Source organism: Ptiloglossa arizonensis, chromosome 7, assembly GCF_051014685.1.
Source record: "Ptiloglossa arizonensis isolate GNS036 chromosome 7, iyPtiAriz1_principal, whole genome shotgun sequence".
Classification (NCBI taxonomy): Eukaryota; Metazoa; Arthropoda; class Insecta; order Hymenoptera; family Colletidae; genus Ptiloglossa; species Ptiloglossa arizonensis.
In genome coordinates, this window is record NC_135054.1 from 8764987 (window position 1) to 8782984 (window position 17998).

Sequence of the window (17998 nt, forward strand, 5' to 3'; positions counted from 1 at the left end):
AACTTGAAGTTTTCTTTCTTTCAAATCCCTGTTATTTCTTTTCAAAATTTGTAATACATCGTGGTAACCGAACGGTGATATTCAATTATTATTAAAAGGAGATTATTGTTTACAGCAAGTGACTGAAATAACATAAATGCACAAATATTATAAATAATGGAAAATAATACAAAAAAATACAAATAATGTACGAACAAATCGTACACATTTATAGGAATTGATTTAAAAAAAGAAATGAAAGACTTTTTCAATAGTCATACAAATGTAATACGATATAATTCAACACAATTTATTCATCCGATCTGAGTTAAAAAAAATACGACTCTTACTTTAGACACCATTAAGTGCTCTCACGTTGACAAATATACAAGAACAATAATATGTAAATTCCATGTTGCTTCCGTGCACCGATTCTGTACATTCGATTTTTTTCAGCGGAACGTACTTTTGGCGATACATCCATTTACACGGCATAGAACACCATGTGCAATTACAATAGAGGTTCGATTGTTAAGCGACATCGAGAGGTTTTGAGACTGTAGAACTGATTGCTTTTTCGTGCGCAAACTCGTTTGTGACGAAATCGCGTACAAAACTCAAATCCCCGCGAGGCACGGTACTTTACCGCGGAATAATGTGAATCCGATTTTGTTGCAGCAACGATATTAACTTTCGCTGAACTAATAATACCAAAAGAAAATGGCTGGGTATGATGCTCATTGTATCTTAACAACATGTCTGAACTCCTTATAACATACTTTACTCTCCTTTCTACGTTTTCAATTTGTTCTACGAATCTCGTCACGCTCATTGTCTGCCTTTACTTTTCCAACAAGTGTATATCGATCATCGTCAACGATGTGGTAAATCGGATCAATCGCATTGATTTGATTTGTCGCAGTTATACTCATTTTTGCTAACTAACTTGTGCTAGTAGGGCCCCCTACCAACGTACGAGCCTCGAGTCTTTCCACGTTCACCAAGTTTTAACGTTCTGTCGAAAGATATTCAAAACGAAGTAGGAAGAGTTTTCGTTTAATGTATTCATGGTGATTCGAGGCACGTCTTTCCAGAAGGCACGATGCCTGACGATTTTAGTATAATGTTGGTGTCAGTGCGAGCTTGATCTATGACTGTTCATTCTGTCTGTATGTCTGTCTGTTTTCTGCGAACGCTAACATGCTGCTAACGATTACCTCTCATAAACACACGTTTTGGCCGCTTTCACTTTCGTTTACGGACTGCCCTTGCGAAGCGTTCGATCGTTCTTTTCCCTTTTCTGTTGATCACGGAATACCCCGTACAATTGACTCGCAATTACCGCGGGTAAGATCTTGCAAGCTTATTCGAGGCTTCGTATTTGAACCTTACTTTGACAGAAGATAACGAGCAATCGTACCGAAGTAGGTGTAATCACGAGATCAATCTCTTACTCCAGGACGTTTTACGGAATAATTTCACCAATTTTACACGAAAATATTACTGTTTCTTCGCGCGAGTCAATCTGGCCTTCATTTCGCGTAAATTAGAATATTTCGTAAAGTCACCGTCATTGAACCGAAAGGATCACTCGTATCACGTGAAAAGAATTTGTTAACGATATTTACGCATTTTGCAGCGGAGCCTTTCAGTTCCTTTGTTTATTGGTAATTAAAGGAAACAATGTCCTCGTACCATTTAAAGACGAGTTTCTTTTTGGAACCTTCTCAAGCTGTTTGGCACTTGGTTAAAAGTATGATGTCACAGAGACCCGATGTGATTCGAATGTTAAAGAACCGCTTCAAACCGAATTCAGTAGGCTCTGAAAGTAGGATGATGATTCGAGCGCTAGTTAAAAATTCGAATTTACGCGGAGATGATGAATCAAACAGGATTCTAGCCTGAATAAAAAATTTATGAATTTAAGGGAATTAAGAAACTTTGAAAACACGTAAAGGATATTTTGGAGAGCGATACATTACGTATTTCTGCTGAACTGAATTTTCGTGAGCTGTGCTATTTTCCTTTATTTTTATCCGTTAACGTGTACGATAAGTGTTGCGAAAAAATTTGGTAGAGAAATATCATTTATTTCAATTTAAATAAATACGTGTTTGTACGTGTCTTCTCTTTTGATATTGGAAGTGTAAAAATTGTAACATTCGTCTGTTACGAATATTAACGTAACAATGAATAATTTGTAATATTTAGTATCGAAGATTTTGTGTGTTTGTTACATTGTTCCATATGATCTAGTTCCTTTATAATTATGTACTTCCAATTAGTAGCGTAATACGTTTCTTTGGAAAATTTTACAATTGTGAAATGTAATTTACAATATTTAAATTAGCGGAGTTCCCCAGATTGTTCATTTACATTATTATAATCAATTAGTACGAAAAAGTCAAGGTAACTAAATTATCAAATTATTGTAAACAAATGATAATCTTTGACTTTTAAATATAATTCTTTCCTCTACGAAAGAACGAAATATTATTAAAGTATCCTTTACGTATTCTTAAAGTTTCATAATGTTTGAATTATCGGCTTGGGAATCTTCCCTAATCAATTAGGTCCTGGAGTCTCGGTACATTATCGAGGTTTCTTCTTTCAATTAAAATTACAGGTTCAAATTTTCTTTTCGAGCATCGTTGCTTCGTTGCTTTGTATGGTATTCTGTATAGGATGTCCATATATGAAAAGATACTAACACCAAAGAAGAAGAAGAAAAATGTAATTCGAAACGAACAAGTTCCTGCGAGTGCACATCCAAAAAACGTTTCCTTGAAAAATTATTATTAAAAAAGTTCGTATACTATATTTTTAAATCGAGAATATTTAAAACTGTTTATCAGTTTGTATCTTCGTTTGAGAAAAAAGAAATTATGATACACGAGACTTGTAAAATTTAGAAAAAATGTTTAATTGGGATAAAAATAGTTCGCTATAAATGAAAATATTAGTAGTTGAAATTGTTCAGAAAATAACATTACACTGCACAACAAATGTCACATTGTTCAAAAGAATACAATACTTCGTTGTAATAAATTTTCAAGAATTCGTTGTACATGCTTACAGGAATTTTGTTTCAATGAAATTATATATTTCATTCAATTTCGATTTAGTATCCTGCCATTTAAGGACATCTTTTAAACATCGAACTCTATCGCGATTATTCTAAAAAATTTCTTGTAAATTCGACGCAATTAAGTTCGGTATACAAAACCACCTCCTCCTACTATACATTGTTTTCTTGTGACTTTTATTTAATCGCAGTGTCTTTAGTTGCCTGAAATGTCTAACAATAGCAAGAGAGTGCATATCTGTGGATTACTTGTAACACGATTCAAAATTAAAGGGAGCACTATAAGATCCTAACGTTTCGGTAAAAATTGTGCCATTTTGAAATTCATTAACAAAATTACGCTAACCGTTCACAGTGGGTCGTTGATTCTTGTAGTATTACAATAATAAAAACGTTAGACTTAAAATTAGTAAAATTGCAAGAATAAAGTAGCGCTTCCCTCGCTGCAGCCCTCTACAAAAAAAAAAGAAAGCACATACCGATGGTACCATAATAAAAATGGTAAAATGGAATGCACGAATAAAAAAAAAAAAATTGAACGTGAAATTTGGTACCTGATTTTGAACAACAAAGGTAGGGGTCTGCCTCACTCTAACCATGCACGAAGAAAACTATTTAACCTTCTAGATGTTTTAGTCTGCTTCGTTTGTTAACATTGGTCGAAATGCAGTGCTCAAGCTTCCCTGATTTCTGTTTTCTGCTTCATACCCAAGAATGTGACTTGTTCCTTAGTTTCCTCTCTGTATTTCTCTGTCACGTACATCTTCACACATGCATTTTCACTGGAACTCTTTGCCTTCGTTATCACTTCATCTTCAATTTCACTACATCTTCTGCGCTGATTAATTATCATTTACTAACTGTTCATACTGTGCATCCGCAGAAAGATGTATTCATGGAGAATTTGAAATTTTTGGTCGTGAAACGATACTACCAAAAAACGTGTATTCAAAGTACTATACAGGGTATTAGAAACAAAATATTATTACACTGCTCGGTAAATTACATAAGAAATGCCATATAAACGTGAACGTGGGAATAAAATTTGTTTAAATAAAATGCGATTTTCTGTTTCAGCGTTGCAAGTGACTTACTTGTTTCGAGTTATCGTAAATCTTGTGTAAAATAAATGACAGCCACGTAGTTTTCGCTCGTTCTGAACCTACGATTGCAATACTAATCCGATAGGGAAAGCCAATTTGGCTTACGAGTTTGACGACTCTGTGGATCTTGATTATCAGTCCCTTGATAAGCTACCTAATTTGCTACCTAAAATAAATCAAAAAGCTTCGAACGATGTTCACCATGAATAAAGGGGACGTGAAAATAACAGACTCCGACAACTTACAGGGAACCGAGTCCAATTTATTTTTCCAGGACAATCGGCAATCATAAAGCCTGAACTCAACTCGACAGTACACGTCTCGGACAAATGATACGAATCGATCTCTCCAGACTAATCCGAATAGAAACAACAGGTGCACGATATCGTGCAGAATTGGGTCGATTTTCGTTTAAAAATATCTCCACCGGCGAGAAATAATTAACAAACGAAAAATTTGCAACCACAGGAGAGTTACGATGTAAAATCATCGTTCGATAAACTCAGAGAAAGAATAAGACAAAAATTACCTGAGAATTGAAGAATGATATATTTGTCAAATATAGAAGAGATACGTAAGCTTGAGAAGCACGAAGAAACAAGCAAACGTGTTCAAGAAGAAAGGTCGGAGCAGCGATATCGTTGATTTCGATCGAACATTTTCTGACGTATCCGGAACAAAAATGAATAGACACGTTATATCTAAATATAAACGTTTCGAATACCTATTATTTTCAAATATATTCAACGTTAAAGTTTCAATGAAAAATAAACAAACCTTTGCTACCTGACGTAAGAGGTTATGCACCCTCATTTCGAGAGAGCAGAGCAACGTAGTGTTCTCGACGCCAAATTAACTGACCGCTCAAGGCTACTTCCCTGACTGCAAGTGACGTCACAAACTGCCTTCTCTTTTTCACAACTCCTTCTATCTCCCTTAGTTCTCATCTCCGTCTGTCTCCTCTTTTTCTCGTCTCTCCCTATTTCCTCTTTTTCTCGTCATCTTTTGTCTCCACTTTTTCTCATTCCCATTTGTCCCCTGTTTTTCTCGTCTCCTTCTATCTCCACTTTTTTGGATACTCAAATAGACACGCTCGAATTTATAAGAGAGTATAACTCTGTTGCAACCTACGTTTGCGTTGAACCGCCAATAAAATTCATTTGCCTTCCTCTTTTGCTATTATCTTCTCATCAACCTGATATCTCTGTTTTTATTTCTTTGACTTTGGAGTAGGGCTAGAGTAGAGTCTTCTTTTATCTCGCTTTCTTTGGATACTCAAATAGACACGTTTGAATTTATAAGAGAGTATGACTCTGTTGCAACCTACGTTTGCGTTGAACCGCCAATAAAATTCATTTGCCTTCATCTTTTGCTATTATCTTCTCATCAACCTGATATCTCTGTTTTTATTTCTTTGACTTTGGAGTAAAGGTTAGAGTAGAGTCTCCTTCTATCTCGCTTTCTTTGGATACTCAAATAGACACGTTTGAATTTATAAGAGAGTATGACTCTGTTGCAACCTACGTTTGCGTTGAACCGCCAATAAAATTCATTTGCCTTCCTCTTTTGCTATTATCTTTTCATCAACCTGATATCTCTGTTTTCATTTCTTTGACTTTGGAGTAAAGGCTAGAGTAGAGTCTCCTTCTATCTCGCTTTCTTTGGATACTCAAATAGACACGTTTGAATTTATAAGAGAGTATGACTCTGTTGCAACCTACGTTTGCGTTGAACCGCCAATAAAATTCATTTGCCTTTCTCTTTTGATATTATATTTACTTTCTCACTCGTCTACCATAGATGATCTTCTCATTAACCTGATATTTTTGTTTTTATATTTTGACTTTCAGGCAAAGGCTAGAGTAGAGCGAATATGGGCAAATGAGAAAAAAGAGACGAAATATAGAGAGGTTGAGTAAGTTGTGTAGTGGAATTTATTTCTAAATGATTTTGAGCGGTCGATTAATTTAGCTCCGAGAATATGTAAGATAAAGATCTTCAAAAATCGTGGTTCATGCTTTCGAATCTACTTTTGGCACAAATATTTTTTAAATCTCTTTTTTAGTTTCAATACCATTTATTATCTATTTATTATACGTCAAGGAAGAAAGTCGAAAGGGAATAAGAGTGAGTTAGAAACAGTATACGTCCGAGCAATTTCAAAAAGTGATGGGTGTAACTACGTGACAACCTGAAGGACAGTGCTGTAGTCAAACGATTCCTCAAACGATCAACGTGAAAAGAACAATACTTTGTCTCGTGTAGCTCATCTTCGAAGAATAAGAAGATACTATGAGCATTCGGAATGCAATAATGATAATAACAATACATTTATTATTGTTTACATGTGTGACATAAGTGAGAAAAAGCACGATGTGTTCGAACATTTGTAACGATAGAAACAACTGACTTAAAAACGCGAATGCGTACAAAAAATGGATAAATATGCACAATTGGAAAAAGTTCATTTCACAATCTTCATTGAGTAACTTCGATCGCCTAATTATGCAAAAGGCTCTATTACTGAACGTTAGAAAATATTTAAATGAGATTTCCACTGAAAAATTTCTGAGATCTCCAATTCTCTGTTCAATTCCCCTATATTTGGGTAAATGAAAAAATAGACTTGGTTAAGGAATGAAGTCTGTAACAAATTTATTATTAGTATTATTATTACTACTGCTCACTACTTGATGTAGTTTATGCATTGTCTACTTATCTATCTGTCAATGATTATTTACATACAAAGTTTACTCAGTCCGCATAGTGTTAAGCTTGAGTGTCTATTAAAGAATGTTAATGAATTTAACGCTTCAGATCATTTGATCGAAGTAATATTTTTCAAACAATAAGTTGATCGCGAGACGCTCGATCCCATCACTACTTTCATTGAACATTGCCGAACCCTGAATATTTAAATAGCCAGCCAAGTCAGTAAGAGGACAGAATTAGATCTCTCAAGTTCTTTCATTTCTCGACAATATATTGTTTCTTAAGAGACTATTTAAAGAATAACAGAATCTGCAATAAACGATTCAACAAATTTGCAACAACGAGTCGAAAACACACACGAAACGCAATACGATTGAAATCAGGAAATGAAAGTGCAACGCACGAAACACTATTTTACAACGAATGAGCTGAAAAAAAAATGATAAACAAAGACCGTGTCATTAACAATAATCATCTGTTTCGATGTAACACGCGATAAACAGAAACAGGTAAATGATTTGCAATTAGGGACCGAAAAATTGCGTTTAATTTGTACAGGCTTAATTCACGGTCCTACGTTTATATGTCATTTCTTAGTTGTTTTACGAAACGATTCTTGTACACGTATTTAATACTTTGTCTAGAAACTATGACGAGAGATACCATCAACGTGAATTTCACCTTCCGTAATTTTTCTTGGTGTTAAAGTTTACTTGAACATTTCTTAACGCACTTGCCTTTACGTGTCGATATAAATGTACATCACCGAACGTATTACATTCATTTTATAGCAATACAAAGCTGTGCCTACAATAGCGATGCCAATCACGAAATGGAGCAAATTTACAATGAACAATTGCTCGCAGCAATGTTTTGTAAACGTTGCGTTTCGAAGACTTGCCAACCGCAACTGTAGAAACTGTTCTATTTCGCTTGTACGTTTCCCTCTTGGATTAAACGAAAAGAAAGAAAGAAAAAAAATAATAAAATAAATAAAACGGCAAAAAATTCTTCTCGACATCACTATTAACGCTTTTATCACTTAACACTTATTACACGGGGAAATAAACTGTGACAGCTAACGTAGCTAACACTGCGGACAGCGCCCTCTCTCTGTGAATTTGAAGCCTTTCAAAATTCTGATGCATGAACAAAACATTTTTCTACTCTCTCTTTCGGTCTTTTGTCAAAGTCTCGCGCGATTAGATGAACAAGTAAAAAAAAAAAAGAAACAGAAAGAAAGAAAAAACAGTTACCGCGCGATTTACAGAATTTCTTACGATTCCCGGTGTTATTGTCAGTCAACGTTGACTCAGGAGCCACGTCACTTTCATATCTCGATATGACTGTGAACATGACACAGTGATCGGCACTTTTCATGAATACAACGACACGTGCACACCGGATAGGGAAAACGCAGTCGTTGCGCTCCCCAGATCCCCGAACCGGTCCCCCAATTCCAACCCTGGAACCGCCATTTCTCAAACCTCTCCTCTTTTCCATCCTTTTTCGTTCTGCTGCAACGTATATCCGAGGATCCAGCGGATGCGTGTTTGTATCTGAAGAAAGCCCCGCTCTAATAATTGCAACCACACATAGATGACCCAAGTTTGTTTTTAAACGGTTCGTAGTGGCATAGTGTTTTCCAGTTATGATTTCTATTTGCAGGCAATTTTTGCTAGTAGCATACCCGAGATAATAGAGCTCGTAGGCAGTAGGTCCAAGTACAGCGGCGAATACAAGCGGGAACACGGAAAGAGGTATTATTATAAAATTACATCCTTCAATCCTGTCTCTTTGGTCTATTAACTTTTTACTTTCATTGTGTATATGTATATATTTACATACTTCCGTATGTACTCACACCTGTAACGTATCTACTCGTTTTCGTATCAGTCGGGCGCGTTTTTTTCCGCGGTACCGTGTTATCGTGCGTTACATACACAACACACAAGTGTACGGGTCGTACGGACTCGTACAAATTAGCGATCTTAATTTAACCGGTTTTATCAGGTACCCGAGTATCGGATCAACCGGTTAGTACTCGGGTGTACGGGTAATACGGTTACGGTGAACCAAATACACGCACATTACCATTAACCGAGTAGTGCTAATTAACCGGTTGTAATAGTTTTTCATAGAATGTGAAACCTCGGAATGCAGTAATGTAGAACGACAGAGAAACATTAACAAGTAATGTTATTTGTTAATAATTGTTAATACATCATTTTAACGAAATATCGAGCATACCAATAGATACTATTTGTCTAGCGATCAATTAAGTGCAACTTTATACGATAGAATATAACAAATTTAGTTTGATCGTAATAACATAATAACTATTAACAAAACGATAGTAATTAGTAACTATCATATACGATGATTGTATTAATTATTTTACGAAGCAATAGTCGAGTGTAAATTATATTGAATTATTAACGGGAAAGGGAACGTCCTTAAATCTGTAGTAACATTTACATAATTTCGGTTATTACTTCGTTGATAGTTACAGTAATCATCATGAGCGTGATTATTCACGAAATATTGTGTATAAAGTGGGGATCGAAGAGAATAATTTTTTTTTTTTTTTTATTCTGTTATTCTCATCGTTATTTTTTTATAGAAGAAATTGTTACCATCGAGTAACGTTTTTAAACACTGTTACTTTTGTTTAAAACTGATATTTCAAAATTCGATATTCGACGAACAATATCTGTTCCTGTTACGAAAGAATTTTTATTTTTATTTTTTATCAATTTTATTCGAAATATAAATTCTCATCGATATTTATAATATGAGGACTGTTTTTTTTCTTCTCAAGCACCATTTAAACCGTTTGTTTCAATACAACGTATCGAAATGTTTCCACAACTATTTTGGCCTCATTTACAAGGTACATTGTTATTTGATACGAAATATTTATTTTTCGCGTTTCTTTCTATTTTTAAACAAGCAGAACGTTTATAACGGTAAAAGGTCTAATAATATTTTACTATCAACTGCCTGAATGAATTAAAAATGTGGGGTATACGTGTTAACGAAAAGGACTATTCAAAGTCATCACTTTGACATGAAATTGCTGTTCCATGTTGTCATTACTTAGACTCTTGGCCAAGATTATAATTTTCCAAATTCCAAAGAATTAAAAAGAAAAAAATGAACAAAAACTAAACATTGCCTGTTCACATCGCATACGTATTTATTCGAACGAATACGTATAATAGAATAAAAAAAAAATTTTTTTTGTACAGTATATTTCAATGTAACCATATCTTCGAAGCTGCTTGTGGTTCAGATCAAAGTTACTTGTATTATACGTTCTTTTAAGTGGTTCAAAGATTTGATGATGACGTTTGTTTTACTAAATGAGATTGTAAATCTTTTTCATTTGGATCTATAGCTAAATCGTATATAGGTAAGTCCAATGATCTTACAACGTATGTGTCAGTTCAATTTGTGTTGGCGGTCTAAAGTTAATTGTTTTATTTCATAGAAATATTTTCAGTCTAAAACAATGGTAGTCGCGTATTGGACTGTCGACTGCGCACATTTCTGACGGAAACTTAGTATAAATATACGTACATACCCACGTCCGTACAATCTATTTATCTTGAACATATTTTACAAGTAGTAATAAAAAAAATATTTATAGAAAATAATAAATCCTCGTTCCAACAGTATTACTTTGCAAAGACTATAGAATAATCGAAATCTCTGTTTTACTTTAACGTTACATATATTGAAATTACGACAATTGAACAATACGCGAGGAACAATCTCGTTTCGACCCTCTGTCACTCTATTACTACAGAATTATTTTTCGAAATATAATTTGCAAATTTCGGTTAGGTAACGTTTATCAATGTTGCTCAAACGTGTCACAAAATGGAAGCTCGAGGATGTTCTTGTGCATCGATGTGTCTCGAAAGTATTACAATTATTCGTTAAAATTGAAATTTAAGTTACATCGAGTTCTTATAAGTTGTTGTTTTTCCTCGTGGATAAGCTGTAACTTTAAATGAAAAAGTATATTGAGGAGAACTCAAAATCGTATACAGTACAACTGAAACAGAAAACAAAATAACTTTGATCTAAGATATGCTTTTGAACGACCAACGCGTTTGGAAATGATCGCGTGGGAAGATTACAACGAGTCTATTACAAATATATAATACACGTAGTAGTAATGAAATTAATTTTTCTTCAGGTTCGTGTCACATTCAAATTTATAGCTGCAGTTAATCGTTCACGATTATTGTATCTGCACGAGATTCTCTCCAAATGTCAAACAATCGACATTACAATTCACGATTCTGAACTTGTAACAATAGGCTTTAAATTTATCATTTTTTCTTCTTTAATCTCTCGTTGCGTTGCAATTACGACGATCATTACTCTCATTACGATATCGTACAATCGCACAAATTGCTGATATCGATTTTATCGCTTTGGAGAACTACTTTGGTGCTAATGTCGGATAACCTGTAGAATGACCGAAGAAGAAAGTACGTCCGATAGTTTAATTAATCGTCTTAAATTGAGACCGATGATGCGAATCGGTGTCACAAATCGGTGAAACGTTCAATAAGCGTCGAATTATTATTTTTGCACGTCGTCCTTTTTCTTGCATTTTCACAAATTGATTGTATACTTCGATTGGTGCTATCACCGAACGATACTGTACAGGGTGATCGAAATCGTGGAAGGAACCGTTCGAAATACTCTCCGTGGAAAAGAAAATCGAAAACTTCTGTACCATTTTGCGATCCGAGGCTTTATGTTCGAGATATAAATAATACAAATATCCGGGTTCGCTTTATAGAGCGCGTCATTTGAATGTCAGATGGTTCAGCGCGTGATGTCACGTGCACTATAAAAGAAATTCGAATAGATCCATGTTTACGTAATTTATATTATTAATAGAAACATGTTTTTCATTCAGGTACGCGTTAATCGGGGCAATTGTCTCGATGAAGTGATATTTAGATTAGTCGTGCTCGTCTTTCGCAAAATTGACGCGACAGTGCCTCTATTGCGCGTACTCTACAAAGTCACGGGCAATTAAATTGACCGATCAGATTAATTGTTTGTATATTTTTTTCTCTTTTTACGCCGCGTTCGGTCGATTAATCTACGAAAAAATTCTCGTCGGAGATATAGTTTCCAAAAGTAACGGACAGTATTATTAATTGTACAAACGAATAGAAAGTTGTGTAAATTTAATTGTATTTTTTTCCCCATTCGAGTAATGAAACTGCTAGTCGATCAGTACGACCCTGTCGCAGTTACGTAATTTTTTCACGTAAAGTTTCTTAAATAAATAATACTCGAATTTATGAATTTATAATTAACTTATTTCAATGTTCATACATTCCGAAACCATCGATACGAAATCGATAGATCGATGTTATCGTATTTCATAGCTATTCGGATGACTCGTCGAAATTAGGTTAGTCCAGTGCTTCTTAAGTTGTCTTCACCGGTGACCTCTTTCCGTAAGACGAAATCATTAACGATCCCCAGTTTTATCAAATCTAGAAATACCAAGTGCTCGATCATCGTACGAGGTTCAATTGCAGGACAAGTTTAAGAACAAGTACATCATTCTTGACGAGGAGGCTAATCCAATTTAGAATAACAATCACTGTACAAGTGTATTTTGTATACGCAGATAAAATATTCCGGTACTTGAAGATAACGAGAGACCTACATTGTGTTGTTCAAAATTTTCATCGACCTCGAAGAATTTTAACGGGATCTCTTATCGCGTAGCAAGCAACGGTTTAAAAAGCTCCGGTTAGTGGAACACAGATTAGGTATTTGGAACGGTTCAAGATGTTCTATTATGCGATCGGCGTCATAACGATGCTGTTCAGTTACCGGTACCGCGTTGCGCAGCCGCGGTCACGCCATCTAGTGTTTCAACCGCGTAGCAACAAGAAGGTTATCACGAAGGAGGGACACCGGGGTTAATTTGGTGCACCGTATTCCCCTCAAACGACAGAAATTAATGCCCCTGGTGTACATATGGATGCATGTATGTGCCGTCACGCGCTCAGCCACCTGACATTTAACCCCCGAGAACGGAGGACATGACTCACGTTTCTATTCACGCGTATGAACGCGGTTTACGTGTTCCGACAAATTCGTATCGTTTGACAAATTTGACGAACAGCACGTTTCCTTACTTCTTTCGTACACGGACTCCTTAGTTTTAAATCACTGTAATTCGATCCGAAATTGTTATTAGGTTGTTCGGAGAGTCATTTCGTTTTCTTTTTTTTTTTTATTGGTGGAAATGAAACACGATTTTTTTAGAGTGTATAAACGTTTGATTAAATTATACATTCTCCATTTTGGAAAACGAAATCACTTTCCGAACAACCCAATGTTTACGATTTTTTATGATTTTTGGCACCGCGAAACGGAAGTCTACGTCGCGTGCAAACGCCATCGCGATTAAGGATTGGACGACACGTCTCAGAAATTGGATCTCGAAACTTTAATTAGTTATATTTTGAAAACAAAGTCGCAGATTGTGAAATGTTACAGGAGTCATTCAATTTTTGTTTTCTTTTTTCTTTTCGCCAGGAGGAATTTTCATATTCGGAGTTTTTCCATTGTTTTCGCGTACCCTGTATATTTAACAAACTTCGGATCATGTATTCTAAAATTAGCGTTTTTTAAAATCTCGGTGACACCGTAATATCTGTAAGCAGTTTTAGCAGTGATCATTGCCACTGTAAGTGATTTGTTTCTCTGTAACTGTATAAAGTGTAGAAAAGAATTATAAAGATCGGGATGTATAAAGGGGGCACATTTTATATTCTGTACTTTTAATAAAGTAAAATTCGCGTTCATATGATAGAATAATGTTACGATAATGTATTAACGATTAATATTAGAGCAGACGATCGAGTGAATTATCTTACACAATTGAATTTAAGTCGAATAATTTTTAATTTCTGGTCGTTTCGCAGAATACATTTTTAATACTGTGAAATTTATACGTAAAACACTTATATACAGCAGAGGGAGAAATTGTTTTCAGTGTCGGTAATTACTACGTAGCAGTTAATAATTATAATCCAATTATTATGTTTATAGATATACACATAGATTGAACATGCAGGGTGTTTTACCCTGGAACCGAAACATCAAAACTAATTTAATCGTTTTTGAAAATACGGTCGAATAAAGAACGTGTTTGGTTCGAAGTTTGACGAAGTACCCTGTATTTTAAGAAACTTAATTATCACGTTACCATCGCAATTGCTTGGTTCTTGCGTCGTACGATGATCACAGTACACACAGAAACGTATAGAAAGAAAGAGATCGCTGATAAGTCGGTCTATCGAAAGAAACGCAAACCTCTTGCAATTGATTCTTTCGATGCACGGTGTCCCGTACAATCGATGGTTGTTCATTCGTTCTGAAATAACGGGGTATATCGTAAACTTCGATAGAAAAGATTGGCTTTTCTTTCGTCGTATTTGTATCACGTTTAACGCATCGACGGAATATTAAGGTTTACAGTTAGATAAGTTCTGCTGAAAGAAACTTGGAAAAGGATGGAATTTGGAGTAGTTCTTTTATTTTTTTTTTTTTTTTTTTTGTTTTTTTTTTAATCGATTATTCCATCTTTGTTCCGCAACGAATTTTCTCCAAATTCTTCAAGACCCATTCAGCTATGACAAAAGCACACTTTCCACCAAGATTGCACGGATTGCCACTTTAGTCTGCTACCTATAGCGTACGATTACATACACGTACACGGACATTGCTTTTTAGTGTTGAAAAGAGATACATGATTCGCTCGAGACACGTAACACCAGGCTGTACGAAAACACGTAACGCGTATCGAGCTCCACGGTTCACGAACGCGTGAAAGTATTTTCTTCGGATCGTTAGTTAAAAAGAAATCGAGCACGTTTCCTGCAGCTTGTTTACTACGAGTTTCTGTGCCAGATACATCGTACGAGAGTTACACCGGGCGAAACTTTCATGCTCTATCATACGCGATCAAAGTACAAATAATACGCGACATGCAACGTCCGTCCTAGTTTTTGTTTACTTTCCACCTTGTATTCCTTTATGTCGGGCAAACACAATTACGTTTTGATTCACGTACGAGCACACTTGACGGCGAATGATGCCATCGCTAAAATGTTGTTAACGACGCGTTTGTGCACCACTAAGATTGCAAGTTGTCCGCATCACACGCTACAATAGAGCCTGCATGCCAGTTAATTGAAGACTGAAATTTTTACGAGGCTTTATACGACACTTGTTTCCTCGCGTACGTGGCACACACGTCGCCGCCGCATAGAGATTAATGATAAATTAGCGATTAATGATAAATAGATTATTAATCGAAGGATCACCGCACTGTAACGTGAGATAAACGTCTCCACGAAGAACTAACGGCACTGTACTCCCATAGTATGATAAAACCCGTGTTTTCTTTCTATTGTTTCGCGAGGTGTACGGTAATGTATTATTTGACGATCGAGGAACTGGAGGCACACGCGGCACAATTTTATTTCTCTTAACCTCTTCCAGATTAGCCTGATTCCGACGTGATACGTATCATCGTTCCGACGAAAGCGTTTACTAACCAACAACTTCTTCAACGTATCAAACAGTCGAACGTAAAGGTCACAAGTAATCTCGCACCTCTGAGAGTACAAATAAGAGTGACTGACGAGCAATGAGAACTAGTTTGTGTGTTCAGAGTGGACGAGACTGAATGATTTCTGATGGAGTTAATCGTATGTTGGAAACAGGTTCCGAACAGGAGGTCACGATTTAGTGGGGCGACTTTTCGATACAATCTGGCGCGAATTATAGAAATCGATGAGTATAAACAAAGTGTATCCGATACACGGATCGTAATGTACGAATTTAATCGTTTTTTTGTAACCGTGGTCGAGAATCTTTATCCAATTGGAATATTTTCTAGTCCAGATAAAATTAGAAGGGATTGTAAGTCATCGTTACGTCATCTGGACGTCGAAATTTGCTATTTTTATGTATTTTCGTGAAATCGAGCTGCACCGATCACTTTTCACTTTCGAAAGTATCAACCGTGCTGAATTCTTTTTTTTTTTTTATTCTTTACTTCGAGAAGGATTGTCCTTCTGGAACAAATTTTCTTTCAAAGTAGGCAACGTTACGGACAAGTTACGAACCATTTTTTAGTTTGAGAATCCCTCGGTACAAAGTATATCGGTTGAAAATTCCTCCAAAGCGTGTCCCGATTCTTTGAAACTTTTTCGACAAAATAAATTATTTTTGGAGCGAGTATTTCACAATTAACGCCTCGATGTGCTATTATTGCTCGCGACACGGATTATTTCAGACAATTGACCCACAATCGAGGGTGTATTATTTCCTCCTTTGACTTTTTATTCATCTAGAGTCTTTGGAAGAGAAGTAATAGCCTAACGAATGGTTGTCGAGATTTTATCAAAAATTTTTGCTCGAAATCGTGATATTCTCCTTCATACTCATCGATATCTACTTTTTATCGACAGGGGGTATTTTTGCTTCGATATTTAACCAACTTTAACTCATTCACGGCCAATATCCAATTTTCGAAATTTATTTCCTATTTCTCTCGCATCTCAAACGATCTCTTCGAGTGATGACTATTGTCCCAAACAAAAGTGGACGTTTTTTTGTCAGCTTCAAGGTAGGTAAAACTCGTACATTTAACAGTTTTATCATCATGGATACAAGACCATTTGGAAGTTAAACAAAAAAAAAAAGAAAAAAAGAAAAGAAAAACAAAGTTAAAAACTCTCTGTACCACGATCATGGCCTTCAATGGGTTAAAGTGTTTCCCATGGAATAATCAAGGTAACTAGTTTCGCGAGTGTCCCAAACGATTTTATTTTTTCTTTTAAACGTTGTACAACGATCATCTTAGCCAGTTGTCATGAACGATTGAGCAGAGAGTGAAGCGTTGCGAGCGTGCATCGTCTTTTAGGCGTTGTAGAGAGGCGTTCGGGAAAGAAAAATGCATTAACGGTGTGACAGTAAATGAAACGAAAACGAATGTAACAATACACATACACTGAAAAAAACAATTAAAAAAAAAATATAAAAAAAATAAAAAAAAATAAAAAAAACTCAAGTTAGGGCACTGTTCTGACGGCAACGGATGATTGTGGGTGTGTAGGCGGTGTTCGCCAGCTGGATCCCAGAGATCACGGAGCTCGCCGCGAACCGCTGCAAGTACGGTGGCCAGTACAAGCGTGAGCGTGGACGCAGGTACCCCAGAAATCCACCTACGTGGAAACCAGCCAAAGATACCCCTTGAAACTAGCCCCCAAACTATTGTCCTTGTAGTCGCATAGATGCGAGGAGGAGCGAAGTCAACCTGGATAGCGAAGTGACCTGTTTACATTTTTGGTTTTTAGCAATTTTTCTCTCCGCGTAGAAACTTCAACATCGAAATATCAATTGTCTAATATTTGAATCTTTGTCTCGCAAAATTGTCCAAAAATGATAACATCAATGGTGTTTTAACAATATTTCGTTTTCGTTTGCGAAATATATCGTTCAATTTTATACGTTTGTATTATTCGTTTGTATGAAAATTAAAAGAAAGAAAAGTGTAATCGTGAAACATTTTAATCGTCGCGAGCGATTCAATATTCGACGTACGTGGCTGAACAAGTTTTTGAATTTTTCGACATTGTCAGCATCGTTCGTGAAAACTCGAATTGTCGCGTTGTTCTATCTTTCGCATCAAAATATATAATGGAAAATCGGACACGTGTTGCTGGTTTTTGAATTTTTGTTCACTTGCTCGCCGTGAACGTATATTTTTCGTTCGTGGAGATTTTTGTAAATGAGAAACGAGTTTACGGCTGCTATCTAGACTTACTCTCTGACTGGCGTAAATGTTCCTTACCCTTACACCTTGATCCGTAACTGTTAGAAAAATGGCATCCCCAAATTCTGGAATTCACTGACCCTATTTACCATTTCGCTCACCGTTTATTTAACGTACCTTGTGCTGACTCTCACCGCTTTTCTTACCCACTTTTTACCAGTTAGTAAATATCTTGGTAACACGTGCTGGTATGCTTGGACTTTTGTGAAAAGAGGA

General features: G+C 35.8%; 1 protein-coding gene across 50 annotated transcripts in view; it reads left to right on the forward strand.

Moving 5' to 3' along the window:
• Positions 1-17998, forward strand: part of Slo (calcium-activated potassium channel slo) — a 149382-nt gene that overhangs the window by 51061 nt on the left and 80323 nt on the right. For 38 of the 50 annotated variants that reach the window (XM_076315901.1, XM_076315913.1, XM_076315951.1 and 35 more), the window contains exon 6: positions 8548-8639. The exons of the other annotated variants lie outside the window; for them this stretch is intronic. In XM_076315901.1, the coding sequence (XP_076172016.1) occupies positions 8548-8639 (92 nt within the window). The remainder of the gene's footprint in view (positions 1-8547; positions 8640-17998) is intronic. 50 annotated transcript variants of the gene reach the window in all.